A 27317-nucleotide genomic window follows, 5' to 3' on the forward strand; every position below is an offset into this window, starting at 1 on the left:
GGAGGGCAAAGGTGGGAGGTGAGAGGTGAAGGGGCGGGGGCTGCGCGGCGCCGGCGGCCCAGAGCGAGGGAGCGAGGGCGGGCGCCACGCACCGACCGCGGCCCGGAGCGCGCACGCCGCCGCCGCCGCCGCCACAGGTACCTCCGCGCGGTCCCCGCGGCGCCGGGGCTCCGGGCGGGCCGGGGGCGTGGGCGCTGTCCCGCAGCCGGGCCGCCGGGGAGGTCGGCGGGGCTGGGCCGGGTCCGGGCCGGTCGCCGTGCTCCCTCCCTTCCTCCCCCGCCCCGCGAGCCGCGCTGCCCGCCGCTCTGCCCCGGGGCCGCGGCCGGGGCGGGGTCGCGCCCTTGGGCCCAGGTCCCCGGAAGCCGCGGGTCTGGGGCCTCGGGGCGCCGGCCTCCCGCCTCCCGCGGGGAGGGTCCCAGAGGCGCTCTGCTCGGTGCCCGGTTCCGTGTGGCCCAAACCCACACTGGGCTCGCGGAGCGGCCCTGGCTCGGCCGGACGGGCAGCAGGGGCCGGGCTCCGCGGGCGGTGCCTGCTGCCCGCCTCGGGGCGCCCCCCGCGGGGGCGGAGGGGTGAGGAGGGCGCGGCGCTGGGTGCGCGGGACCGGGCCGGGGTCAGCGGCCAGGGCGCTGGAGCTGGCCTGGGCCCGGGGGTGTGACGGCGGCTTAGGGTGCTGCGGGCACACGGGTGGGAGAAGCCCGCGCAGGCAGGTCCCCGCGTGCACTCTCCGGGCCCCGGAGTGACGGGGAAGTCAGGTCTCTGACCTGACGTCTGAGAGCTCCCCCCTGTTTGGCCAAAGCAGCCTCTCCACTTCCTACTCCCTGGCCTAGGGGACCCCCCGCCCCCCGCAAACAGACTGAGCTGCTGTGGGCGGCGGTGAGGCCTCCCGGTTCAGGACTAGAAGGAGTTGGCATAAAGGTTGTCGGTTGCCTGAGGTCACAGATGAGCAAACGAGCCGCCCGGTTGGGAAACTGACTATTCTTGTGGGTTCAGAACCCGCACCTCTAACGTCTAACTTGGGGGGGCTGCTCTGCTGGCGTCCAGCACATAACGGGGACGCTGCGGTGTGTGTGCCCGTTGCTGGCCGCCAGTCCGTGTGTCCGCGCCCTCCCTGAAGGTAAGGTGGGCAGCGCCCCTCTGAGGGGACGTGGGTCCCGGGTCACGGCTGTGAGCGGAGAACAGGCCTCCGCCAGGCCACGCACACGCTTTGCAGCGGAGTCTGGAGTGGGCGTGTCGGTGCGTGCGTGGGCGTGCGTGGGTGTGCGTGTGTGTTCAAGCACCAAGAGTGCACATGGGCCTCAGGAACATGTTCACATCAGCCTACTGGCTTTTTACCGTATAATAGTGAACACACGTATGTAGTATATGTGTAATTTACGTGTACGTGTGCCGCCAAAGCAAACATTATAAATTGCATATAAATACACGTCTATTGGAGATGTATACTCCAATTGTTGTGGATTCATAACCAGAAACCTTTGGAAACCACTGGTTTATTTGCTCCTTAGCATTTCCTAGATGCACACATTAGCGAAGGCCTGATGCTGGCCACTTGTTCTGAATTGGAAGTCTAGTGGAATTCAGTGCAATTCTACATAATCAGAGAGATTGGTATTTCACATTAAGCACACTTATAAATTAGTTTAAAATTGCAGTCATGCGTGTGAGTGAGGATCTGCCTCAGTAGTTTCTATGTCGCACACACAGCCCCAGCTCTTCAGTTTGAAGCTGCAGGGCCTGGTAAAGCCCTTTGGAGGTTAGACTTCCGTTGGACTTCTTCTATTTTAAACATGTTAATCTCACTTAGAAGCCGGCGAGACTGACGTGATCAGTTCCACAAACGTGGCAGTTGTAATAGTCACATCTGTGCTATTTTCCAACTCCAGAGTATTTTTTAATCATCTGAGTATTTTGAAATTAAAAAGTGGTTTCTTATCACTTTTTACAAACTAGATTTGATCTTCAGTTCATTCTCGTGTTTTGGTACGTTATCTCAAAATGAGCAGTTACAGAATCCCACCTGCTTTAAAAAATGACTAGAGGCCCAGCGCGCTCGGGTCCCTCAGCCTGGCCTGCGCCCTCACAGCCGGGAGCCTCGGGGGAAGTCTGCCTGCAGGAAGCGGGCCTGAGCCGGCAGTCGGACATCCTTAGCCTGGCACGGAGGCAGGAGAGGCTCCCGCCACTGCCGCTGGCCAGCCATGAGCCGGGTTCAGGGCTCCGGCTGAGGGCCTCCCCCTGTGGGAGCACACCGACCACCAGGGGGCAGGCAGCTCCTGCGTTGAGCGTGGTCAGTGGTCAGTGGTGGTTCCACTGTCGGATCGATTTGTGTGTTAGCCTTTTATTATATAGGATAGAGGCCTGATGCACAAAATTCATGCAGGGGCTCGGCCCCCACCGTGGCAGCAGCCGCCCTGCAGTCCCGGCTTCATCTGGAAGGACATCCGGTCTAATTAGCATATTGCACTTTTATTATTATAGGTGCTTATTGCCTAAGGCTGTGCTCAGTGGTTAGAGTGTGTGTGTGCGCGCGCACATTGTCCATGACCCTCATACAGCCACTAGTGGGTTTCTCGGGCTTCTATTTTTCTTCTTTTAAATGTGTTTTAATTGATTTCAGATAGGAAGGGAGAGGGGGAGAGAGGAGCATCGATGATGAGAGAGATTGTGGACCGGCTGCCTCCTGCACGCCTCACACGGGGGATGGAGCCTGCAACCAGGGCCTGTGCTCTGACAGGGAATCGAATCGTGACCTGGTTCCCAGGTCGACGCTCAGCCTGAGCCGCGCGGCCGGCACAGCCTTCTTTCTTGCTTAATCCTTGCTCGCTCTCTCTTCCTCACGGGACCACACAGCTCTGTATCTGTTTCTGTGTCACCGTGTGACCGTCTTTTCATGTAAAAACTGTTGTACAGCTTTTCTGGTTTCTTAGAACAAAGCCTCGTTTGTTTGTGTTTTCCAGTAGCTTCCTCTGTGAGCGGCCTCCCCGCGGGCTGCAGGGCTGCAGGGCGGCGGGCTGGGACCGTACCTCCCGGAGCGGAGCGGAGCGGAGCCAGTGCTGCTCAGGGTCTCCAGCTGCAGCCTCTCCTCCCCGGCGCCCCGCGCCCGCGCCCCCGCCCCCGCCCCACGCCCCGCCCGTCTCCCCTCCACCAGCTCCTGTGTGTGTGCACTCCTCGGTGATGAGGTTCTTTCTTTCGGGCCTGAGTCCCGGTCGGGTCCGACATGCGTCCACGTTTGTCACCCCGGTGACTGACTATTGGAAACGTCAAGGCCGCCTTAACAGACGACAGAGAGCTGATGCCTGGGGTCTCGCTGGGAGGGTCGTCGTAAATTCTTCCCCTCCCACAGCCCCGGTTTAACGAGAAGAGCCCGGGGCTGTGCGGGAGGCGCCCTGCTCAGGCCGCGCAGGCCGGGCCGTGTGCTTCGCTGAAGCTGGAGGGGAGGCCTCTCTCCCCAGTTACCTTTTCACTGGACGCTGCCGCCCAGGGGCTTGCATTGGGGTCTGGATAAGAAGTCCCCGAGAGTCCGAGCCCCGGGGAGTGTCCTCCAGGCCGGGGCTGGCATGCTGCGTCCCGCGGAGCCACGTTCGGATTCGGCATTGAGCACAGGAGTGGGCAGAGGTAGGCTTACCGTCGGTGTGGAAAGGTCATTACAACGGCTCATCAGAGAATGCCCCGGTGCCATGTGAGCCGCCCGGGCCACAGGACTCCGGGCCCGGCCCCGCCCCCGGCCCCGCTCCCCTGCGGTGCTGTTCGCACTGACACGCGTCGTGGGAGTGAGCCACGGTGTCTCACTCCTCACATCCTCGTGGCTCACGCGTGCTGTGTGTCTGCTCCCCCGCTGAGGGACCTCCGACTGCCTGTCCCTCCGGCCGTGGTGAGGGATGTGCGGGAACACGGTGGCGGTGTTCGCAGGTCCTCGCTCAGTTCGGGCGTGCACGGGGTGGTACGCGGATCGGAGGGAATCCCGTGGTTGGCTGTTTGAGGAACTCCGCGCTGTGACCCCAGCGGCACCGCTTACATTCTCACCAGCAGCTCCGGTTTCTTCCCGCTCCCGCCCACTCTGCTCCTGTGTGTGTGTGACGGTCGCTGTCCCGATGGGGTAGGGGGTATCTCGTTAGTTTTGATTTTCACTTTCCTGATCTGAGACCATGAGCGTATTTCCGTGTGTGCTGGACATTGCACCTCTCCTCTGGAGACGTGCGTTGGGGTCCTGGTCCATTTAAAACGCCGAGTCAGGAGTGTGTGTTTCCTGTGCTCGTCCTCGGGGAGACCGGCCGTCTGCGGCTGCCTCCTGCCTGGGACGGGCCTCTCGATGCAGGCAGCGTGGTTCCCTCAAGGCCAGCTGCTTGTTTTTTGTGCTGCTGGCCTCCGGCCACGGCCAGGCACCGCTGCCACATCAGTGCGTGCGTCTGTGCTCTTTGTTTTCTTCTGGGAGTCATCGTTTCAGCCTTCCATTTGGGTCTTGGAGTCTCGAGTGTTCGTTCTCGCGAAATTTTGTAAGGGTACAAATTCTTTTTCCCTCAAAATTTTTTATATGTATACACACACACACACACACACACAAATATATTTTTATTTTTATTTTTTTATTTTTTATTTTGATTTCTTTACAGAGAGGAAGAGAGAGGGATAGAGAGTTAGAAACATCGATAGAGAGAATCATCGATCAGCTGCCTCTTGCACACCCCCTACTGGGGATGTGCCCGCAACCAAGGTACATGCCCTTGACCGGAATCTAACCTGGGACCTTTCAGTCTGCAGGCCGTCGCTCTATCCACTGAGCCAAACCGGTTTTGGCTAAATATATTTTTATTGATTTCAGAGATGAAGGGAGAGGGAGAGAGAGATAGAGACATCAATGATGAGAGAGAGGCATTGATCATTGATCAGCTAACTCCGGCACACCCCCTACAGGAGATTGAGCCCGCAATCTGGGCATGTGCCCTGACTGGGACTGAACTGGTGACCTCTAGGTGTATAGAATGATCCTCGATCCACAGAGCCACACAGGCCCGGCTAGCTGGTTGGCTCAGGGATAGAGCGTTGGGAAGGGTCCCAGGCTCCGTTCTGGTCAAGGGCACGGACCTCAATTGCAGGCTCCTCCCTGGTGGGCCTGGCCAGGTGGCAGCCAATCGATGTGTCTGTCTCACATCGATGTCTGTCTGTCTCCCTCTCTAAAATCCTTGGGAAGGTATCCTTGGGTGAGGATTAACAACAACAACAACAAAAAGCTTTTGAGAAAGTAATAAAATAGAATCGTCACACTTTTTAAAAAATATATATTTTATTGAATTTTTATAGAGAGGAAGAGAGAGGGATAGAGTTAGAAACACCGATGAGAGAGAATCATCTATTAGCTGCCTCTTGCACTGATGTGCCCGCAACCAAGGTACATGCCCTTGACCGGCATCGAACCCAGGACCTTTCAGTCCGCAGGCTGGCTCTATCCACTGAGCCAAACCAGTTTCGGCAGAATCGTCACCCTTCTGTGCAGACCGCCAGGAACCCTGGCGCTGCCGGCGACCACACTCGTGTAGGAAGCCGGGCAAGAGGCCTCGGTCCTGTGCGGCGGGAGGTGTCCGTGTGGTGGGCGCCAGGCCGGTCCTGGCCGTGCCCCCGTCTCCGTCTCACCGGCTGGCAGAGGCTCAGGGCACCTCCCCTGGGCCACAGGCCTCGTCTTGCGGAACCTGGGGCTGCCAGCTGTACATCAGGGCCGAGCTCCCGCTGTGCGTGGTCAGTGCAGAGCCTGTCCGTCAGCCCTGCCCAGTGCGGAGGGAGGGCGCGGGGAGCGCTTGCCTGCCTTCGCCTGGCCGTCCCACACTGCCCCCTCCGTCCTCTCCTTTCAGTCCCCTTGGCCACTCCGCGGCTCACTGGCTAATGTTGATGCTTAGAGAAGAGTCCCTGCCTGACACTGTCCCCCCGAACCTCCGCCCCCGAGGACGCGGTCGGCACAGAGAACAGCCCTGCCGTGACTTTCCACTTGGCGCCGGCGAGCCCTGGGCGCACAGGGTGCAGAGGCCTTCGGCTGGGACCTCTCCTGGGAGGGACCCGGCAGTGAGGGAGCCGAGAGGGCGGGGTGCACGCCGGCAGGTACAGGTCCTGCCCACATGCTCTGCGGGTGGGGGTACGCAGGCTCGGAGCTGGTGCTGCCTCCGCGGGAAGCATGCTTTTAAACTCCCTGTGGGTGCAGGAACACACTCACCCTGCGCGCCCGAGAAGGGCCCGCCGCCCAGCAGGGCACCGTCCGCTGGCCAGGCCGCGCCCTCCAGCTTGGAGTCCGGTCGGGTGCGTGACACAGGCTCCTTTCATGCCCGCAGGCGGCGCCCGTGTCCTTGCTCGCGGCCCCGGTGGTGATAGCTCAGTGCCGCACGTGAGTGCTCTCTGGCCGCCGCTCACAGCGCCCCTTGTCCAGAGGAGCCTTATCTCCGGCCGCCGGAGTCCCCGAGGACGGAGGTGTCAGGTTTGCTGGGGCGGGGACACAGGAGCCTCCCGCATCGGCCCGCGGCCAGCGCCCGGTCCACTCCGCCCCAGAGCGCGGGCTCTGGCCGATAAACACGTCTTTTTCTCTCGTTAATCCTCACCTGAGGATACTTCCCTATGGATTTTAGAGAGAGTGGAGGGGAGAGGGAAAGACAGAGACATCCCTGTGAGAGCAGCACATCGATAGGCTGCCTCCTGCAGGAGCCGGGCCAGGGAGGAGCCTGCAGCCCAGGTACGGGCCCTGGACCGGAATCGGACCTGGGACCCCCCAGAACTTCTTAGCTCCAATTTCGGGAAGTTAAGAGAGCAGTGGGAACACTCCCAGCTCAGGTGGGGACATGTGTCTCCGGTGCTTAGAGCTGAAGGGGCATTCCCCCCCTCCTGCGGAGGGCTGACTGTGTGACCCTCTGCCCGTTGCTCTCAGGCTTTGGCTTTAAGTGGTTTGTAGACGTTTATGTGTAAGCTCTGTCCCTGGGCGTGAAGTGAGCTTAGGGGCTGAAAGGACATAATTTCGTGATTGAGGTCTGTGTCTTGTATGCAGACACACACAGGCAGAGTCACGTTGCTGAGCAGCGGGGTCGTTCTGAGAGCGCGTCCTTCGGCGATGGCGGCGTCCACCGGCCTGGGGACGCCTGCCCTCGCCGGGGCTGCCCGGGCCGGCCGGTGCTCCTGGCTGCAGGCCTGTGTGTGCCGGCCGAGGCCTGTGGCCGTCACCGTGCCATGTGGGTGCATCTGGCGTGTCCCAGCCTGGAGCAGACACGTCACATGGTCCCGAGGGGAGCATGGGTTCACCCCAGGACTGGGGTTGCTCTGGTGTGTGTGTGCGTGCGAGGGGAGTGACTGTCAAGGCCTGGCCATGCTGGACTCGAGCGCTGCCCACACGCTCTGCCCGCCCCAGCCGCTGCGTCGGAAATGGCACAGATGCCCTCCGTGCTGCTCCGGGTGGGCGGGAACCTGGAGAGAAGCAGGCTGCTCCTGTGGATGGCTGCGGGAGGTGGCCGGGCGCAGGATGCAGACGTCAGAGGCGAGAGAAAGGAGGGTGGCCGAGGGCGTGCTCCGTGGGCGGGGGCAGAGGAGGGCGGTGAAGTCCTCCAGCAGAGGGCGTGGACCTGACCGGGAGGTGCACCCGCCGGGCTCAGCACTTCCCGCCCGGGAGAGGCCCCAGCGCTTGGTGTGTCTTCCTCCTAACCCAGGGGTCTTCAAACTACGGCCCGCGGGCCACATGCGGCCCGAAGAGGAGTCTGATCCGGCCCGCCAGGTTTTTTGGGCAGTGAGCACAGCCGAGGTGTTACAGTAGGAATTAGAAGTTCATATAGTCCGGCCCTCCAGCTCTCTGAGGGACCGTGATCTGGCCCCACTTTTAAAAGTTTGAGGACCCCTGTTCAGCTCCTCTGCCTTCGGGTTTGAGAACTGAGTGTATTTAAATTCAAAGTCAGTGATGGTTAAGGCCTTAGTACTTAGTTTTGTAAGTTTCTTTTTTGCTATCTTTGCTGATTGATAACTTTTTCGTCATCAATTGGATGTTTTTATTCCTTTCTCTTTCTCTTTTGTGTATCTGCTATATTTTTCTTTTGTGGTGACCATGAGTTACACAAAACATCTCTAGTTACAACAATCTATTTTACAAAAACTCTATGCTTTTTATCCACCCGCTGATGTCACAATTTACATTTAAAAATGTTTTTATTGATTTTATTTTAAAAAATATTTTTATTGATTTCAGAGAGGAAGGGAGAGGGAGAGAGAAACATCAATGATGAGAGAGAATCATGGATCGGCTGCCTCCTGCACACCCCCTACTGGGGATGGAGCCCACAACCAGGCATGTGCCCTTGACTGGAATCGAACCCTACACCCTTGTCTGCAGAGCCAAACCAGATAGGTTTTCACGTGTGTATCCGTTAACAAACCATTGTAGCTGTGGTGATTTCAGCTCTCCGTCCTTCACTGTCACGTGAGCGTGGTTACACACCACCAGGCAGAGCGGGCGGTGTGGGTCTGCCCGTGCCGGCGCCCAGGCTGGGTTGTGAGCCAGTGGTTTGTCGTGTTGTGAGGAGAGGCGGCCGCGCTGGGAGGTGGGATTGCCGCTGGCTGTGGCGTTTCACCACGAGGCCAGCGAGCTGGTCGCCTGCCCCTCGGCCCTGCGTGTGGCACTGAGCCCGGAGGGCCGTGTTTCCCGAGGAGGGCTGGAGGGACCCCTGGGGTGGGGAGGCCCCCATCCAGCCTGCCCCTCCCTGCCCAGAGGTCAGACCCAGGGCAGAGGCCCACGGCCTGCGGGCAGGGTGGCCCGCGTCCCTCCAGCCAGGTCCCGAGAGGGTTCCCTGTTCTCGCACCCAGGAGAGGCGGGGCGGGGCGGGGGGGGGGCAGAGAGCCCCCCTAAAGCTCCCCCAAGGCGTCTCCTCTGCTCCTCTGACCTGTGGGCGGAGGAGGGGGAGGATGGAGGTCCATTGGGAGAGCCTCACACCCCGCGTCCCTGGGCCATGCGGGGCAGTGCCGGGGCCGACACACACACACACACACACACACACACACACCGCGTCCCTGGGCCATGCGGGGCAGTGCCGGGGCCGACACACACACACACACACACACACACCGCGTCCCTGGGCCATGCGGGGCAGTGCCGGGGCCGACACACACACACACACACACACCGCGTCCCTGGGCCATGCGGGGCAGTGCCGGGGCCGACACACACACACACACACACACACACACACACACACACACACACCGCGTCCCTGGGCCATGCGGGGCAGTGCCGGGGCCGACACACACACACACACACACACACACACACACACACACACCGCGTCCCTGGGCCATGCGGGGCAGTGCCGGGGCCGACACACACACACACACACACACACACACACACACACACACCGCGTCCCTGGGCCATGCGGGGCAGTGCCGGGGCCGACACACACACACACACACACACACACACACACACCGCGTCCCTGGGCCATGCGGGGCAGTGCCGGGGCCGACACACACACACACACACACACACACACACACACACACACACCGCGTCCCTGGGCCATGCGGGGCAGTGCCGGGGCCGACACACACACACACACACACACACACACACACACACACACACACACCGCGTCCCTGGGCCATGCGGGGCAGTGCCGGGGCCGACACACACACACACACACACACACACACACACACACCGCGTCCCTGGGCCATGCGGGGCAGTGCCGGGGCCGACACACACACACACACACACACACACACACACACACACACACCGCATCCCTGGGCCATGCGGGGCAGTGCCGGGGCCGACACACACACACACACACACACACACACACACACACCGCGTCCCTGGGCCATGCGGGGCAGTGCCGGGGCCGACACACACACACACACACACACACACACACACCGCGTCCCTGGGCCATGCGGGGCAGTGCCGGGGCCGACACACACACACACACACACACACACACACACCGCGTCCCTGGGCCATGCGGGGCAGTGCCGGGGCCGACACACACACACACACACACACACACACACACACACACACCGCGTCCCTGGGCCATGCGGGGCAGTGCCGGGGCCGACACACACACACACACACACACACACACACACACACCGCGTCCCTGGGCCATGCGGGGCAGTGCCGGGGCCGACACACACACACACACACACACACACACACACACACCGCGTCCCTGGGCCATGCGGGGCAGTGCCGGGGCCGACACACACACACACACACACACACACACACACACACACACACCGCGTCCCTGGGCCATGCGGGGCAGTGCCGGGGCCGACACACACACACACACACACACACACACACACACACCGCGTCCCTGGGCCATGCGGGGCAGTGCCGGGGCCGACACACACACACACACACACACACACACACACACACACACACACACACCGCGTCCCTGGGCCATGCGGGGCAGTGCCGGGGCCGACACACACACACACACACACACACACACCGCGTCCCTGGGCCATGCGGGGCAGTGCCGGGGCCGACACACACACACACACACACACACACACACACACACACACACCGCGTCCCTGGGCCATGCGGGGCAGTGCCGGGGCCGACACACACACACACACACACACACACACACACACACACCGCGTCCCTGGGCCATGCGGGGCAGTGCCGGGGCCGACACACACACACACACACACACACACACACACACACACACACCGCGTCCCTGGGCCATGCGGGGCAGTGCCGGGGCCGACACACACACACACACACACACACACACCGCGTCCCTGGGCCATGCGGGGCAGTGCCGGGGCCGACACACACACACACACACACACACACACACACACCGCGTCCCTGGGCCATGCGGGGCAGTGCCGGGGCCGACACACACACACACACACACACACACACACACACACACACACCGCGTCCCTGGGCCATGCGGGGCAGTGCCGGGGCCGACACACACACACACACACACACACACACACACACACCGCGTCCCTGGGCCATGCGGGGCAGTGCCGGGGCCGACACACACACACACACACACACACACACACACACACACACACCGCATCCCTGGGCCATGCGGGGCAGTGCCGGGGATGACACACACACACACACACACACTCGCGTACACACACACACGCACACACCGCGTCCTTGGGCCATGCGGGGCAGTGCCGGGGACGACACACACACACACACACACACACACACACACACACCGCGTCCCTGGGCCATGCGGGGCAGTGCCGGGGCCGACACACACACACACACACACACACACACCGCGTCCCTGGGCCATGCGGGGCAGTGCCGGGGCCGACACACACACACACACACACACACACACACACACACACACACCGCGTCCCTGGGCCATGCGGGGCAGTGCCGGGGATGACACACACACACACACACACACTCGCGTACACACACACACGCACACACCGCGTCCTTGGGCCATGCGGGGCAGTGCCGGGGACGACACACACACACACACACACACACACACACACACACCGCGTCCCTGGGCCATGCGGGGCAGTGCCGGGGCCGACACACACACACACACACACACACACACACACACACCGCGTCCCTGGGCCATGCGGGGCAGTGCCGGGGATGACACACACACACACACACACACACTCGCGTACACACACACACGCACACACCGCGTCCTTGGGCCATGCGGGGCAGTGCCGGGGACGACACACACACACACACACACACACACACGCGCGCGCACACTCGCGCACACACACACTCACACGCACACACACTCTCTCACACACACACTCGCGCACACACACACACACAGACACTCGCACACACACGCACACACCGCGTCCTTGGGCCATGTGGGGCAGTGCCTGGGGACGACACACACACACACACACACACACACACACTCACACACCGCGTCCTTGGGCCATGTGGGGCAGTGCCTGGGGACGACACACACACACACACACACACACACACACACTCACACACTGCGTCCTTGGGCCATGCGGGGCAGTGCCGGGGGACGACACGCGCACACACACACACACACACACACGCACACACACCGTGTCCCTGGGCCATGCGGGGCAGTACCAGGGGACGAATACACACACACACACACACACACACACACACACACAGTTTTTAGCTTTTCTGGCCGCTCGCTCCGAGCTGCCCAAGGCTGTGTGTGTGGAGAACCGTGTCACTGCGCCTCCCGTGTGCCCCCCCGCCCCCTGCCACCTCCCCGCTGCAGAGCGGTCCCGCTCACTGCCGCCCCCTGCAGGACAGATGGTGGCCGCCAGCACCGGGGAGCGCCCGCCGGCCGAGCCCTGCGCCCGCCGGGGATGGCGGCGCGGTGACCGGCGCTGAGGATGACCCTGACGGAGCGGCTGCGGGAGAAGACGTCGCGAGCCTTCTACAACCACGGGCTGCTCTGCGCCTCCTACCCCGTGCCCATCACCCTCTTCACCGGGCTCTGCATCCTCGCCTGCTGGTGCGTGCCGCCCGGTGCTGCCCAGGGCTGCCCAGCCCGGACGTCTGGGACCACGGCCGGCTGCGCCCACCCGGCCGAGCCCTCAGCCCGCGCCCTGCTCGCCTCCGTCACCTGTTCCCGTCCCCGGAGCACGGCTCCCAGGCTCCCGCACTCCGCGGCGTGTCGGTGGCCCGGCTGGCCGCAGGGCCTCGGGCCGCGGGGCGGAGTCCTCCGTGGTGGTGGCTGGTCCTCACCGGCGTTTTCCCGCCGATTCTCAGCGGGAGTGGAAGGGAGGGGGGGAGCGAGAGAAACATCGATGTGAGAGACACATCGGTGGGTTGCCTCCCTCACACACCTGACCTGGGCCCGGGGATCGAGCCTGCAACTGAGGTACGTGCCATCCAACTGGAACCCGGCACCTTTGATCAGCTCCGTGGACGCCCCGGCAGACCTGCTCCCCCAGAGAGCGCGGGGAGAGCGTGGCCGCCGGTCGCCTCGGCCCTGCCAGGCCGGGACGGGGCTCAGTGAAGGAGAGGCCGAGACGGGGCCGTGGCCGCAGGAACTGGGCATTGCGTGTTGGGGGGGCCTGGCCACACAGCTGTGTCTCCTCGGGAATTTCTGGACGTCCTGCCTCGGCCCCGTGAGGAGCGGGAGCCGCCGTTTGGTGGCCTTGGGGCGCCGTGGCTCGGGGCCTTTGGTTGGCGTGGGGTCCGCCCCCCCCGGCCGGTTCCTCCCTGGTCTCCTGCTCTGCACGGTGGCAGTGACGCGGTGGCTGAGGCCTGCACGGGGCTGGAGCGCGGTCGGTGGGGCAGTTGAAGGGAAGGGGTGCTGTGACCCTCCCCCAAAGGCTCCTCTGGCCGTCCGGGCGGTGTTGCCGGCGGGCGAGTGGGCAGCTGCGCGGCTGCGCGTGGGCCTGTCTAACGAGTGACTTGGCCTCACACGAGCTTCAAACAGACCGTCCTCGGACGTCTGGCGAGGCCGCTGGGTGGGAACCTCGTGAGAAGGCCAAGGCCCCAGGATGCTCACACACACACGCACACACACACACACACACCGAGCCCGGTGACTTCGGGGGCGGGGAGGCCGCCGTGGTGGCGGCATCTAACCCTGCAGCCGCCTGCGCCTCCTGGTGCCCTCGCCCAGCGCCCTCTGAGTGTCCTCTGCAGACTCGCTCCCTCTGTCCTAACCCCTCTCCTCCCGCCCCCAGCTACCCGCTGCTGAAGCTCCCCCTGCCGGGGACGGGGCCCGTGGAGTTCAGCACCCCCGTGAAGGACTACGCGCCCCCGCCCGGGGGCCCCGAGCCCACGCCAGGGGAGCCGAGCGAGCGGCCCGAGTGGGTAGGTGCTGGAGTCCGAGGGGAGACGGCTGGGTGAGAGGAGAGTGACGGGAGACTTTGTGCAGATGGGGGACGAGGGGTGCGGGGGCGGGAGGAGGAGGCTCTGAGGACCTGATGGCCCAGCGGCTCCGGCTGCCGCTCACAGCGCTTGGCCGAGGCCTTGCTGCTTCCCGAGGCCGGTCCTCACGTGGGGCTGGGGGTTCTCGCCCGCTCCTCAGGGAGTCCGGCCTGCTGAGGGTGGAGGCCAGGCCCAGGCCCACAGCGGGGGCGGCGCCAGGCCTGTGCCAGAGGAGCCCAGCCCGCTCCTCTGCCGTGGGTCAGGGCGAGGGTCCGTCTGAGGAAGGATTGTGTTCCAGAGAAGCCCAAACAGAACAAGCTGAGGACTGGCCTGGCTCCCCCAGACGGACACCTGAGCCTCACCCGGCCCTGCCTGCAGGGCGGGGCCGGGCGCAGCTTTCCCAGGGGCCCTGGCGGCCTCGCGGGGAGCTCAGCCTTGGTGACCTGCCTCGCGCGTCGGCCGGTCCGGGTCACCGCAGCCTTGGCTGCTTATCTGTGTCCTCAGCTCAGGGTCTCAGGCGGCCAAGGCTGCCGCTGGGCCGAGGGGGCCTCCCTCCCGGGCTGGCGGCCGGCGTCCTGGCCTTGCTCCCGGCAGCCCCCCTGCGCCCACTCCCAGGGGGCGCTCCAGGGGCGGGAGACAGGTTATTTCTTCTTCCAGCTTTAACCATAAACGTGGCATCTTCACCGTCTTTAATGCACAGCTCGGGCGTTGAGCACCCTGCACACTGTCATGTACCAGCACCGCTGCCCGCGGCTCCTTCCTCTTGTGACAGAAACTCCCCTAAACAGCAGCGCCGGCCCCCACCCGGCCCTGCAGCCACCTTCTCGTCTCCCAGAAACGGCTCAGGGCCTCGGGTGGGAGTCAGACATGCCTGTCCTCCTGCGGCCCACATGTAAAAAATGGGATTTTATTGATTCAGAGAGGGAGAGGGAGAGGATGAGAACCGTGGATCGGCTGCCTCCTGCACGCCCCCCACCGGGGACCTCCTGGTTCATAGGTCAGGACTCCACCACTGCACCATGTCTGCCGGGCATGGATACTTCACTCCTGCTCAGCCGGAGCGGGGACCTGGCGTCGCACTGGCGCCCTGACCCCCGGCGCCCGTCTCCCCGCAGTACGTGGGCGCCCCGGTGGCGTACGTCCAGCAGATCTTGGTCAAATCCTCGGTGTCGCCCTGGCACAAGGACCTCCTGGCCGTGGACGTGTTCCGCTCCCCTCTGTCCCGGGCCTTCCAGCTGGTGGAGGAGATCCGGAACCACGTGCTGAGGGACAGGTATGCGGGCGCCCCGGCCCCTCGGGGAAGGCGGGCGGTCCTCGGCGCACCTACGGAGCCAGCAGCTCGCTGGCCCGCACCTGAGCGGGTGGCGCGGACCGAGCCCTGAGCTTGGGGCTCGGGCCAGGCAGGGGGGTGGCCCGGCCAACTGAGGAGCTGCCTGAGGGCCGGCGAGCGTCTGGGCGGCTCCCGGCGGGGTCAGCGCGTGCTGACGGGAAGCGAGCTCCACCTGGGGATGCGTCTGGAGCCGAGCAGGTGTTGGCAGCTCCCTGGACGGCCCGGGGCCTTAGCGGGCGGGCTGTGCACCCGGCTGGCCTGCCAGGAGGTCAGCCCTGGGCTCCACATGCTGGGAAGGCCACAGCCCATGAGGTTGTCCAACCGGAGGGCCTTTCCTGCCGCCTTGACCTCGGGCTCAGACCCGGGCACTGGCGGTGCGGGGCCGGCGGGCGTGGGCCTGCCCGAATCGGCACACGTGCCCCTCCCCCAGCAGCTCCGGGGCCAGGAGCCTGGAGGACGTGTGCCTGCAGGTGACCGACCTGCTGCCAGGCCTCCGGAAGCTCCGGAACCTGCTGCCCGAGCACGGCTGCCTGCTGCTGTCCCCGGCCGGCTTCTGGCAGAATGACCGTGAGCACTTCCACGCCGACCCCGACATCATCGCCACCATCCACCAGCACGAGCCCAAGACCCTGCAGACCTCGGCCACGCTCAAAGGTGGGGTGCCCGGCGGCGGGGTCCCCCGTGCCCGGGGCGGGGCGGGGGGCGGGGACACCCGGTCAGCGCCGGCTGGTTCTGCTGCAGATCTGCTGTTCGGGGTCCCGGGCAAGTACAGCGGGGTGAGCCTGTTCGCCAGGAAGAGGATGGCCGCCTACACCATCACCCTGGTCTTCCGGCGCTACCATGCCAAGTGAGCCGCGGGCAGGCCGTGGGCCGCCTGCCGAGTCGGGTCCCGAGGGAGGGCAGAGCAGCTGGCAAGCCCTGTGCTCTCGTGCCTCCAGCCATCTCTGAGCACAGGGCCGGCCCCGGCTGCTCACCCCGGGCCTCTGGGGCCGGAGTCCGCCGCCGCACTGCAGCCGCCCCAGCCTGGGCCTGGGCGTGGGCGGGCGTGGGGGGGGGTGTCCTTGTCCTGGACCATGAGGTACAGCCCCCCCTCCACCCCCCCCCCCCGCCCCAGGTTCCTGAGCAGCCTGCGGGCCCGCCTGATGCTCCTGCACCCCAGCCCCAACTGCAGCCTGCGGGCCGAGAGCCTGGTGCACGTGCACTTCAAGGAGGAGATCGGCGTGGCCGAGCTCATCCCGCTGGTGACCACCTACATCATCCTCTTCGCCTACATCTACTTCTCCACACGTAGGTCCCAGCAGCTCGGGGGGTGGGCCCAGGGCCCCGCGGCTCCTCAGGAACAGCTGGTCTCTGCCCCCCCGGGGGGGTGTACGTGCTGCCCCTTCCTTTGGTGACACGGGGACACACACACACACACACTCCTGTGGGCCGGGTCGGAAGGTGCCCCTCACGTGCCCTCTGCCCTCCAGGCAAGATCGACATGGTCAAGTCCAAGTGGGGGCTGGCCCTGGCCGCCGTGGTCACTGTGCTCAGCTCGCTGCTCATGTCCGTGGGGCTCTGCACGCTCTTCGGCCTGACGCCCACCCTCAACGGCGGGTAGGTCCCCCGCTGGCTCCCCGGGACGGCCGGGGCTGGGCGCACTGTCGCTTTGGCCTTTAAGAGGAGTATTTCTTCCCTGTTACCTGGCTTATAGTCATACATAAATGTACGGCATGTGTGTATACGTTCATGCATGTGTATGTTGATGCGTGTGGGATATCTTCATATGCATATGTAACACGTGGACCTGTGTATTTACATATGTGCGTGTACGTTGGTGCATGGATGTGTGTGACTGTCTGCACTGTGTGCACATACGTGTGGATGTGTGTGTACACTTGATGCTTGGGCATACTGCTCCTTGATGGCTGAGCCCCAGCACCCACTTCCTCTTTCCTGTTAGATGTGTAGCCGGCCAGACAGGCTCTTAGGAGGCTCGGCTCTGAAGAGGTGCAGGCCCTCTAGGTTGTCACCTGGCCCTTGTCTGCACCTGGGCCGGGTCCCTCCCTGGGTTTGCCCTCAGGCTGCGCTCCTCTGGAGGGGGGTCGGGGGCGGGGGGCCCAGCCGGTCCCTACAGCCGCCCGGCCTGGATGCAGACTCGGGGAGTCTGTTTCCTGCTCCTTCCCCTGCTCACAGACCAGCTCTGTGCTCGGACCTGCTGGTGCTAACCCTGCTTCCGCTGTAGTGTCCGCTCCGCGCAGCGGCCCTGGGCCCTGGAGGCCCTCACTGCCAGCCCTCCTGGCGGCCGCCTCCTGCAGCCTGTGTTGTGTCTGGGTCTCCCGGCTCAGCTTCTCCAGGGCCAGTGGGCTGGAGGCGGGTCTCACCTTCCTGTCCTGGGGCCGGCTGAGCGCCGCTGAGCGGTGGGGCCTGGCGTGGGAGGGACAGAGCCGCCGCCGCCGCCGGGTGGCGGGAGTGCGCGCCCCCGGCCTGTGCTGTGGGGCTCGCTCAGCTCCGCCCACGGATGCACACCACAGCCCCCGGCGCCGGCCCCGCCTGTGCGGCTCAGTGCTCCCACCCTCTCCTCCAGGGAGATCTTCCCCTACCTGGTGGTGGTGATCGGGCTGGAGAACGTGCTGGTGCTGACCAAGTCCGTGGTCTCGACGCCCGTGGACCTGGAGGTGAAGCTGCGCATCGCCCAAGGTAGGGGGCGGGGCGTTACTGGCTCCTCCCCGGAGCACGTGTCCTGCGTCGAGACGGTCCTGGTTCAGGGTCAGAGAGCCAGCCGGGCTCCGCGGCTGTGGGTTTGCTGGGCCTTGTCCAGGCAGGACCCTCCTGCCTCCTCCGCAGCCGCCAGCGGAGTTCTGTGATCTGGGTCCTGGGGACACAGCCCAGGCAGGAGGCCTGGCCGTGCGACCCTCTTCCCAGCCCACGTCGGGGGCAGGGCTGGGGCTGGGCTGCTGGGCGAGCCGGGCCCTGCGGCTGATGAAGGGACCCTCTGCTGCCAGAGCCGCTCTGCCCCGGGGTCGGCGGGCACTCACCCCGCCCAGGGGACCAGCCGCGGGGAGGCTGGAAGCGTCCGGAGGGCAGCACTGCGTTTGTGCTCCCGCCCCGTCCCTCCCTCCCGCAGCCTGAGGGTGGGCACTGGGGGAATGGCTGCCTCCGGAGGCCGGCCCTCCCCCGTCTCCATCCTCGGGACTCGGGTGGCCTGCGGACACGGCATGGACGGCGCTGCCCACGCCCTGCTGTCCCCGCAGGCCTGAGCTGCGAGGGCTGGTCCATCATGAAGAACATGGCCACGGAGCTGGGCATCATCCTCATCGGCTACTTCACCCTCGTGCCCGCCATCCAGGTGAGGCCGGGCGCCCAGTGCAGCAGCTCCCGACGGGGAGCCCGGCTCCAGCACGGCTCTGCCTGTGACCTTGTCCTCTCTGCCATTCGGCCGCAGGCAGGGGGGCTGGGGGCACCCGGCAGCTGGCTCTGCCGATCCAGGCAGACACGGTTCCCAAACGGGTCTCCCCTCCGGACCCACACCTGCCGTCCCTAGTCCGTCCCCCATGTCGTAGGAGGCCACCCCCGGTGCCCGCTCAGCGGCGGACAGCCCTGCACTGAGTCGGAGCCGGCCGAAGGGGTCCTGCCCAGGGCGGCCGGCCGCACCCGCTGGGCACAGTGCAGTCTGGCCACTGCGGCCTCGGCTGGTCCTGGTGGGCGTGCCGAGCCTCACAGGAGGGCATCCCGCCTGCCCCTCCCGCCCCGCCCAGTGCAGCTGTGGTGGGACCTTTCTGAACTCGGGAGGTGCCATCTCCGCGCCTGGGCAGGGCCCTGCTCAGGGCACAGCAGGCTGGTGGCTCAGCTCTCCAGCTTGGATCAGACTCCCGGGGTGGAGGTTCATGGAGAGGCGCCTCTGGGGAAAGACCTGGTCTCTGCTGCCCCCTGGTGGGCAGGGAGGGCGCCTGCACGGCCCGGGCTTGGTGGAGCCCAGGTTCAGCTGCTGCCTGGGGCGGTGCCGATGGTGAGGTGCCTGCGGGCAGGGCAGGGGCTGGCTGGCCCGGAGGTCACGGTCCCGTTCGGATTCCAGGAGTTCTGTCTCTTCGCCGTTGTGGGCCTGGTGTCCGACTTCTTCCTCCAGATGCTGTTTTTCACCACCGTCCTGTCCATCGACATTCGCAGGATGGAGGTAGGAGCTCAGCCCTGGCTGAGCCACTGGGTCTCTGGGAGGTGTGACCTCAGCGGGCAGCTCCGCCCACGGGAGCTCCGCCCACGGGAGCTCAGCCCTCGGGCAGCTCCGCCCACGGGAGCTCAGCCCATGGGAAGCTCCGCCCACGGGAAGCTCCGCCCACGGGAGCTCACGCCGACCTGTGCCCGCAGCTGGCGGACCTGAACAAGCGGCTGCCCCCTGAAGCCTGCCTGCCCCCCGCCAAGCCGGGGGGACACCCCGTGCGCTTTGAGCGGCAGCTGGCCGTGCGGCCGGCCACCCCGCACACCGTCACGCTGCAGCCGTCCTCCTTCCGGAACCTGCGGCTCCCCAAGCGGCTGAGGGTCATCTACTTCCTGGCCCGCACCCGCCTGGCACAGCGGCTCATCATGGTACCCCCGCCGTCCTGGAAAGCTTTGCCTTAAAGTCTGGGGGGGGGTTCTTCCACCCAAACCTGCTCCCAGGTGAACAGCTGGTCTGGGCAGCAGCCCTGGGCAGGGGTGGTGACCCCGGGCAGGAGCCAGCAAGGGGAGTGGAGTGAGGACAGGCCTGGGTGCCCCCCAGCAGGCCCGGAGTCGCCCCTCTGGCCCCGACCCTGGGATGGTCCCAGCTGAGGTGGGGCGGGGGCGCTGTTTCCGGCCGGGCTCCCCGCCCCGAGCAGGAGAGGAACCGGGTCCCCGGGCAGCTGGCCCCGATGGTGGGGGCCTGGGAGGCAGAGGGAGGAGGCCTGAGGTCCCTGTGCTGCCGCCTCGGGCAGGAGGGCCAGGCATGGGGTGGGGCCGCCCTTGGCCGGAGCCCGCTGAGCGCCCTGCCCTGCAGGCGGGCACCGTGGTCTGGATCGGCATCCTGGTGTACACGGACCCGGCCGGGCTGCGCGTCTACCTCGCCGCCCAGGTGACGGAGCAGAGCCCGCTGGGCGAGGGGGCCCTCACGCCCGTGCCCGTGCCCGGAGGCATGCTGCCCGCCAGCCACCCGGACCCCGCCTTCTCCATCTTCCCCCCCGACGCCCCCCACTTCCCCGAGAACCACACGCTGCCGCTGCCGGGGGCGGTGCCCGAGGCCGGGGGCCCCGCCGAGGGCGCCCCGGACAGCCCCGCCCCCGAGGTCACCTGGGGCCCCGAGGACGAGGAGCTGTGGCGGAAGCTGTCCTTCCGCCACTGGCCCACGCTCTTCAGCTACTACAACATCACGCTGGCCAAGAGGTGGGTCGCTGCCTGCACCTCCCGCGGTGTCAGCCCCCGTCCCCAGCGCGTCCCTCCCCCCTCGGGCGGGAGCCCGCTGGACGCTGCTTCCGGCCGCACTGGGGTGTGTGGAGCAGGGCTGAGGCCGGCTGGGCTGGGAGGGCCGAGGCCGGGCCCGGCTGGGAGGGCCGAGGCCGGGCCCGGCTGGGAGAGCCGAGGCCTGGCTGGGCTGGGGTGGCTGAGGCAGGCCGGGCTGGGAGGGCCGAGGCCGGGCCGGGCTGGGAGGGCCGAGGCCGGGCCGGGCTGGGAGGGCCGAGGCAGGGCTGGGCTGGGAGGGCCGAGGCAGGGCTGGGCTGGGAGAGCCGAGGCCTGGCTGGGCTGGGGTGGCTGAGGCAGGCCGGGCTGGGAGGGCCGAGGCCGGGCTGGGCTGGGAGAGCCGAGGCCTGGCTGGGCTGGGAGAGCCGAGGCCTGGCTGGGCTGGGGTGGCTGAGGCAGGCCGGGCTGGGAGGGCCGAGGCCGGGCTGGGCTGGGAGAGCCGAGGCCTGGCTGGGCTGGGGTGGCTGAGGCAGGCTGGGCTGGGGGGGCCGAGGCAGGCTGGGCTGGGGGGGCCGAGGCAGGGCTGGGCTGGGGGGGCTCCTGGCTGAGGCTGCCGGCCCTGTCCCAGGTACATCAGCCTGCTGCCCGTCATCCCGGTCACGCTCCGCCTGAACCCCCAGGAGGCACTGGAGGGGCGGCACCCCCAGGACGGCCGGAGCGCCTGGCCCCCGCTGCCGCCCCGGCCCGGGCTCTGGGAGGCCGGCCCCCAGGGGCCCGGGGCGCCGGCCCACGGAGACGTCACCCTGTACAAGTAAGGCCCCGGAGGGAGGGGGCCGGCCGGGCGGGCCCGGGCACTGACCCGCCTCTCCGCAGGGTGGCCGCGCTGGGCCTGGCCGCGGGCATCGTGCTGGTGCTGCTGCTGCTCTGCCTGTACCGCGTGCTCTGCCCACGCAACTACGGGCAGCCGGGCGGGCCGGGCCGGCGGCGCCGCGGGGACCTGCCCTGTGACGACTATGGCTACGCGCCCCCCGAGACCGAGATCGTGCCCCTGGTGCTGCGCGGGCACCTCATGGTGAGTGCGCGCCCGGGGCCCCGCCCGACAGCCCGCCCCCGCCCGCGCCCGCACCCCCGCCTGCACCCGCCGGCCCGCGCCCATGCCGTCTGTGCCTGCAGGACATCGAGTGCCTGGCCAGCGACGGCATGCTGCTGGTGAGCTGCTGCCTGGCGGGCCACGTGTGCGTGTGGGACGCGCAGACCGGGGACTGCCTCACCCGCATCCCTCGCCCCAGGTGGGTGTCTGTCCCAGTCAGCCCCCCGCCTGCTGCCTCACCGCCCTCACCGCCCTCACCGTCCTCCTGCCCGTCCTCACCGCCCTCCTGCCCGTCCTCACCGCCCCCACCGTCCTTTTACCGCCCTCACCGCCCTCCTGCCCGCCCTCACCGTCCTCACCGTCCTGCCCGCCCTCACCGCCCTCCTGCCCGCCCTCACCGCCCTCACCGTCCTGCCCGCCCTCACCGCCCTCACCGCCCTCACCGTCCTGCCCGCCCTCACCGCCCTCACCGCCCTCACCGTCCTCACCGCCCTCACCGTCCTCCTGCCCGCCCTCACCGCCCTCACCGCCCTCACCGCCCTCACCGCCCTCACCGCCCTCACCGCCCTCACCGCCCTCACCGCCCTCACCGCCCTCCTGCCCGCCCTCACCGTCCTGCCCGCCCTCACCGTCCTGCCCGCCCTCACCGTCCTGCCCGCCCTCACCGCCCTCACCGCCCTCACCGTCCTGCCCGCCCTCACCGTCCTGCCCGCCCTCACCGTCCTGCCCGCCCTCACCGTCCTGCCCGCCCTCACCGTCCTGCCCGCCCTCACCGCCCTCACCGCCCTCACCGTCCTGCCCGCCCTCACCGTCCTGCCCGCCCTCACCGTCCTGCCCGCCCTCACCGCCCTCACCGCCCTCACCGTCCTGCCCGCCCTCACCGCCCTCACCGCCCTCACCGCCCTCACCGCCCTCACCGTCCTGCCCGCCCTCACCGTCCTGCCCGCCCTCACCGTCCTGCCCGCCCTCACCGTCCTGCCCGCCCTCACCGTCCTGCCCGCCCTCACCGCCCTCACCGCCCTCACCGTCCTGCCCGCCCTCACCGTCCTGCCCGCCCTCACCGTCCTGCCCGCCCTCACCGCCCTCACCGCCCTCACCGTCCTGCCCGCCCTCACCGCCCTCACCGCCCTCACCGTCCTCACCGCCCTCACCGTCCTGCCCGCCCTCACCGTCCTGCCCGCCCTCACCGCCCTCACCGCCCTCACCGCCCTCACCGCCCTCACCGCCCTCACCGTCCTGCCCGCCCTCACCGTCCTGCCCGCCCTCACCGTCCTGCCCGCCCTCACCGTCCTGCCCGCCCTCACCGCCCTCACCGCCCTCACCGTCCTGCCCGCCCTCACCGTCCTGCCCGCCCTCACCGTCCTGCCCGCCCTCACCGCCCTCACCGCCCTCACCGTCCTGCCCGCCCTCACCGCCCTCACCGTCCTCACCGTCCTGCCCGCCCTCACCGCCCTCACCGTCCTCACCGTCCTGCCCGCCCTCACCGCCCTCACCGCCCTCACCGCCCTCACCGTCCTGCCCGCCCTCACCGCCCTCCCGCCCTCCCGCCCGCAGGCAGCGCAGGGACAGCGGGGGCGGGGGCGGCGGGGCCGTGCTGGAGGCTCAGGAGCATTGGGAGCGGCTGTCGGACGGCGGGAAGAGCGGCGAGGAGCCTGCGGACAGCCCTCCGCAGCAGCCCTGTCCCCGGGGCCTCGCACCACCGTCCGTCTTCGGTGACCAGCCCGACCTCACCTGCCTCATCGACACCAACTTCTCTGTCCGGCCGTGGCTCTCGGAGCCCCCCCAGCCGGAGCCCCGGCACCGGGCCGGCTGCGGCCGCGCTCGGGACAACCCCGGCTACGACTTCAGCCGCCTGGTCCAGCGGGCGTACCAGCAGGAGGGGCTCGCCCCCGCCCGCGCCCCCGCCCTGTGCCCGCCCTCCCCCGGGCCCGTGCTGCCCCAGGCCCCCGAGGACGAGGGGGGCTCTTCCCCCGAGAAGGGCGCCCCGGCCCTCGCCTGGGCCCCCAGTGCCGAGGGCTCCATCTGGAGCCTGGAGCTGCAGGGCAACCTCATCCTGGTGGGCAGGAGCAGCGGCCGGCTGGAGGTGGGCAGGGGCTGGAGGGGGCGGGAGGGGGTGCAGGGGCGGGAGGGGGTGCAGGGGGCTGGAGGGGGGCGGGGGGCTGGTGGGGTGCAGGGGTTGGAGGGGGGGCAGGGGGCTGGAGGGGGTGCAGGGGGCTGGAGGGGGGCGGGGGGCTGGTGGGGGTGCGGGGGGCTGGAGGGGGGGCTGGTGGGGGTGCGGGGGGCTGGAGGGGGTGCGGGGGGCTGGAGGGGGGGCTGGTGGGGGTGCGGGGGGCTGGAGGGGGTGCAGGGGCGGGAGGGGGTGCAGGGGCGGGAGGGGGTGCAGGGGGCTGGAGGGGGTGCAGGGGCGGGAGGGGGTGCAGGGGGCTGGAGGGGGGGCTGGTGGGGGTGCGGAGGGCTGGAGGGGGTGCGGGGGGCTGGAGGGGGCGGGGGGCTGGAGGGGGGCAGGGGGCTGGAGGGGGGCGGGGGGCAGGGGGTTGGAGGTGGGCAGGGCTGTGGCCCTCCGTCCACAGTTGCTCATGGCCCGAGCCTGCAGGTGTGGGACGCTGTGGAGGGCACACTGCGCTGCAGCAGTGAGCACGTCTCCTCGGGAATCACTGCCCTCGTGTTCCTGGACAGAAGGTGAGCACAGGCTGCGCCTCGGCCCCGTCCTGGCCGTCCTGGCCCGGCTCTCCTCACTGGTGCCCCTGCCCTGCCCTGCGGGCCCTGGGGCAGCAGGTGTCACCTCCCTGGAAGGGCGGTTGGCTAAGAGTCGGCCGACACCAGTGGCCACCGGGGGAGATGGCCGCTGGGGGAGATGGCCGCCGGGGGAGATGTGGGAGAGGCCCAGGTGGCGACCCCATGACCCTGCCTCAGCACCCGCCTGTGGAACGGGAGCAGAGCCCCCCCCCCCCCCCCCCCCCGTGGTCCTGAGGAAAGGAGTTACCGTGTGGGTGACACCTGGGCGAGGCGTGGGAAAAGCATTAGAGACCACGTGAGCCCCTGTGGCCACCGGAGGTGAGGACCATCCTCCTCCTCCTCTCTCTTTTTTTTTTTTTTTTAATATACTTTATTGATTTTTTACAGAGGAAGGGAGAGGGACAGAGAGCTAGAAACGTCGATGAGAGAGAAACATCGACCAGCTGCCTCTTGCACACCCCCCACCGGGGATGCGCCCGCAACCAAAGTAACATGCCCTTGACCGGAATCGAACCCGGGACCTTTCAGTCCGCAGACCGAGGCTCTACCACTGAGCCAAACCGGCTTCGGCCTCCTTTCCCTTCTGAGGTCCAAGGTCTCTGGCCTCGATGCTGACTTCCTGAGTTTCTTGGCTGTGTTTTCAGTTCCAGAAAAATGTACTTTCCAGAGTCTTGTTTAAACTTTCCTTTCCCGTTGCTGCTGGCCTGTTCCTGCCTCCTGGCTCCGCACACGCCCGGGACGGGGGACAGCCCTCAGCCCGCTAGTGCTCCTGCTGCTTCCCCTCCTGCCCCCCGGGCCCCGCCTTCCCCCGGGCCCCGCCTTCCCACCGGGCCCTGACCCTGTGGCCCTGTCCGAGCTGCAGCTGGAGCAGGAGAGGAACCTCTTGCCTTCAGCTCTGATTTCTGCGGCTGCCGCCATTCCAGCAGCCCCCGGCCCCGGCCACCGTGCTGCCCTCCAGCTTGTCCCTCCAGCCCTGGACATCCTTCCCTGCGATCCCTGTGCTCTAGGGGAAGCCTGCATGCCTCCACCCACCTCCAGAGTGCCTGGCGGCCATGCTCTCCTCGGCCCCCTCCCTGCCCCAGCTGCGCACTCACCCCACAGGCAGAGGCTGGAGACACGCATGCCTTTTGCTGTGGGAGTGAACTTTTACCCCTGCACACTTCCAGGCTTTGGGGCCGCTGGGCACATGTCCCACGTGGGATCTGAAGGAAATCCCGGTGTCTTTGTGGGAAAATAAAGGGGGGGGGGGGTGCTTCGAAGCAGCTTCTGTGCGGCTCCTGCAGCTCCCGCCCGCAGCCCTCCGTGCTCTCCCACGACTCGCCCAGTGTCACCCACTTCCTGAGGACACCCGGGGGTGGTGCTGTTCCCGTTTCACAGATGAGGGCTGAAGCAGGGTCACGGGGTTGCCAGCTGGGCCTCTCGCGCATCTCCCAGCACCTGTACTTCCCTCCCGGCCGTGGCCCTCCTGCCTCCCCGCGGAGCTGAGCCTGTCAATCTGGTGCTCGGCCCAAGGCCCCAAGGCCGGGGGCTCGGAGCCACCTGGCGTGCTTTCCTTCCAGGATTGTGGCCGCCCGGCTCAACGGTTCCCTCGACTTCTTCTCCCTGGAGACGCACGCTGCCTTCAGCCCCCTGCAGTTCCGAGGTCCGTGGCCCGGCCCGGGAGGTGGTGGGCGGGGCAGGTGCCGCGTGCGGTGGGTGGGGGCTGACCCTCTGCTGGCCTGTGGTCCCAGGGCAGGGCGGCTCCCCCGTGGCCCCGGTGCACAGCAGCAGCGACAGGGTGGCCTGCCGCCTGACCCACACCGTGCCCTGTGCGCACCAGAAGCCCATCACGGCCCTGAAGGCCGCTGCCGGGCGCCTCGTGACCGGGAGCCAGGACCACACTCTGAGGGTGAGGGCCGTGTCCGGCGCTGGCGGGACGGAGCGCGGGGCGTGGTGTTTGGGTGGGGGAGGCTCAGGCCTCGATGGCTGGGGGAGGGGTTTCTGGGCCAAAGCCACCAGCCCAGTGCCCATTGCCAGGTGTTCCGCCTGGAGGACTCGTGCTGCCTCTTCACGCTGCAGGGCCACTCGGGGGCCGTCACAGCTGTGTACATAGACCAGGTGAGGGCGAGGCGGGGTGCGGGGAGCGGCGTGGGCCACCCCCTGGGCCTGGGACCCCGACACCCAGCTCCGGCTCGCTCCCCTAGACCATGGTGCTGGCCAGCGGAGGACAGGACGGGGCCATCTGCCTGTGGGACGTGCTGACCGGCAGCCGGGTCAGCCACTTGTTCGCCCACCGCGGCGACGTCACCTCCCTCACCTGCTCCGCCTCCTGCGTCATCAGCAGCGGCCTGGACGACCTCATCTGCATCTGGGACCGCAGCACAGGCATCAAGCTCTACTCCATCCAGCAGGTAGGCGGGCCCCGCGTGGCTCACTGAGGCTCAGGGAGGGCGGGGTTCCAGACGCTGAGCCTGTCCTGTCCTTGCCTCCAGGACCTGGGCTGTGGGGCCAGCCTGGGGGTCATCTCAGACAGCCTCCTGGTGACTGGCGGCCAGGGCTGCGTCTCCTTCTGGGACCTGAACTACGGGGACCTGCTGCAGACCGTCTACCTGGGCAAGCACAGCGAGGCCCAGCCCGCCCGCCAGATCCTGGTGCTGGAGAACGCCGCCGTCGTCTGCAACTTCGGCAGCGAGCTCAGCCTGGTGTACGTGCCCTCCGTGCTGGAGAAGCTGGACTGAGGGCCGGGCGGCCGCGGGGCTCTGGAGCCAGCGCCCTGGACCGAGACGGGTGTAACTGCCTGAGCTGTCCTGCCTCAGGATGGGAACATTAAACTTTGTACAAAACCACACCCGCTGGGGCTTGTGAGCCGTGTGCTTCCTCCATGAGACCCTCTTCCCGCCCCCTCCAGCTCAGCGGCTCCAGGC

The 27317-nt window shown here is 67.1% G+C and overlaps 1 protein-coding gene across 5 annotated transcripts; it reads left to right on the forward strand.

Moving 5' to 3' along the window:
• SCAP (SREBF chaperone) lies at nucleotides 1-27241 on the forward strand. Of its 5 annotated transcripts, none has more exons than XM_084901628.1 (23): nucleotides 1-137; nucleotides 12288-12497; nucleotides 13684-13813; nucleotides 14986-15143; nucleotides 15631-15854; nucleotides 15942-16047; nucleotides 16315-16487; nucleotides 16670-16796; nucleotides 17767-17879; nucleotides 18434-18528; nucleotides 19255-19353; nucleotides 19545-19763; nucleotides 20191-20573; nucleotides 21217-21399; nucleotides 21462-21660; nucleotides 21762-21877; nucleotides 23233-23761; nucleotides 24272-24357; nucleotides 25974-26056; nucleotides 26145-26302; nucleotides 26431-26511; nucleotides 26598-26804; nucleotides 26886-27241. In XM_084901628.1, the coding sequence occupies exons 2-23, from the start codon at nucleotides 12376-12378 to the stop codon at nucleotides 27129-27131; spliced, it is 3837 nt and encodes a 1278-aa protein (XP_084757754.1). In that variant the 5' UTR covers nucleotides 1-137; nucleotides 12288-12375; the 3' UTR covers nucleotides 27132-27241. The 5 variants fall into 5 exon arrangements, with proteins under 5 accessions (XP_084757754.1, XP_084757758.1, XP_084757757.1 ...); XM_084901632.1 differs by having other exon boundaries at nucleotides 23242-23761; XM_084901631.1 differs by having other exon boundaries at nucleotides 15634-15854.
• Nucleotides 27242-27317: the final 76 nt, after the last annotated feature.

This window comes from Pipistrellus hanaki (genome assembly GCF_964339955.1).
Source record: "Pipistrellus hanaki genome assembly, chromosome: 13".
Taxonomy (NCBI): Eukaryota; Metazoa; Chordata; class Mammalia; order Chiroptera; family Vespertilionidae; genus Pipistrellus; species Pipistrellus hanaki.

Coding starts and splice junctions, on each gene's coding strand:
- SCAP (XM_084901628.1), top strand. CDS start 12,376: ATGACCCTGACGGAGCGGCTGCGGGAGAAGACGTCGCGAGCCTTCTAC. Junction 16,488..16,669: donor CTACATCTACTTCTCCACAC/GTAGGTCCCAGC, acceptor TCTGCCCTCCAG/GCAAGATCGACATGGTCAAG. Junction 26,512..26,597: donor CAGCTGTGTACATAGACCAG/GTGAGGGCGAGG, acceptor TCGCTCCCCTAG/ACCATGGTGCTGGCCAGCGG.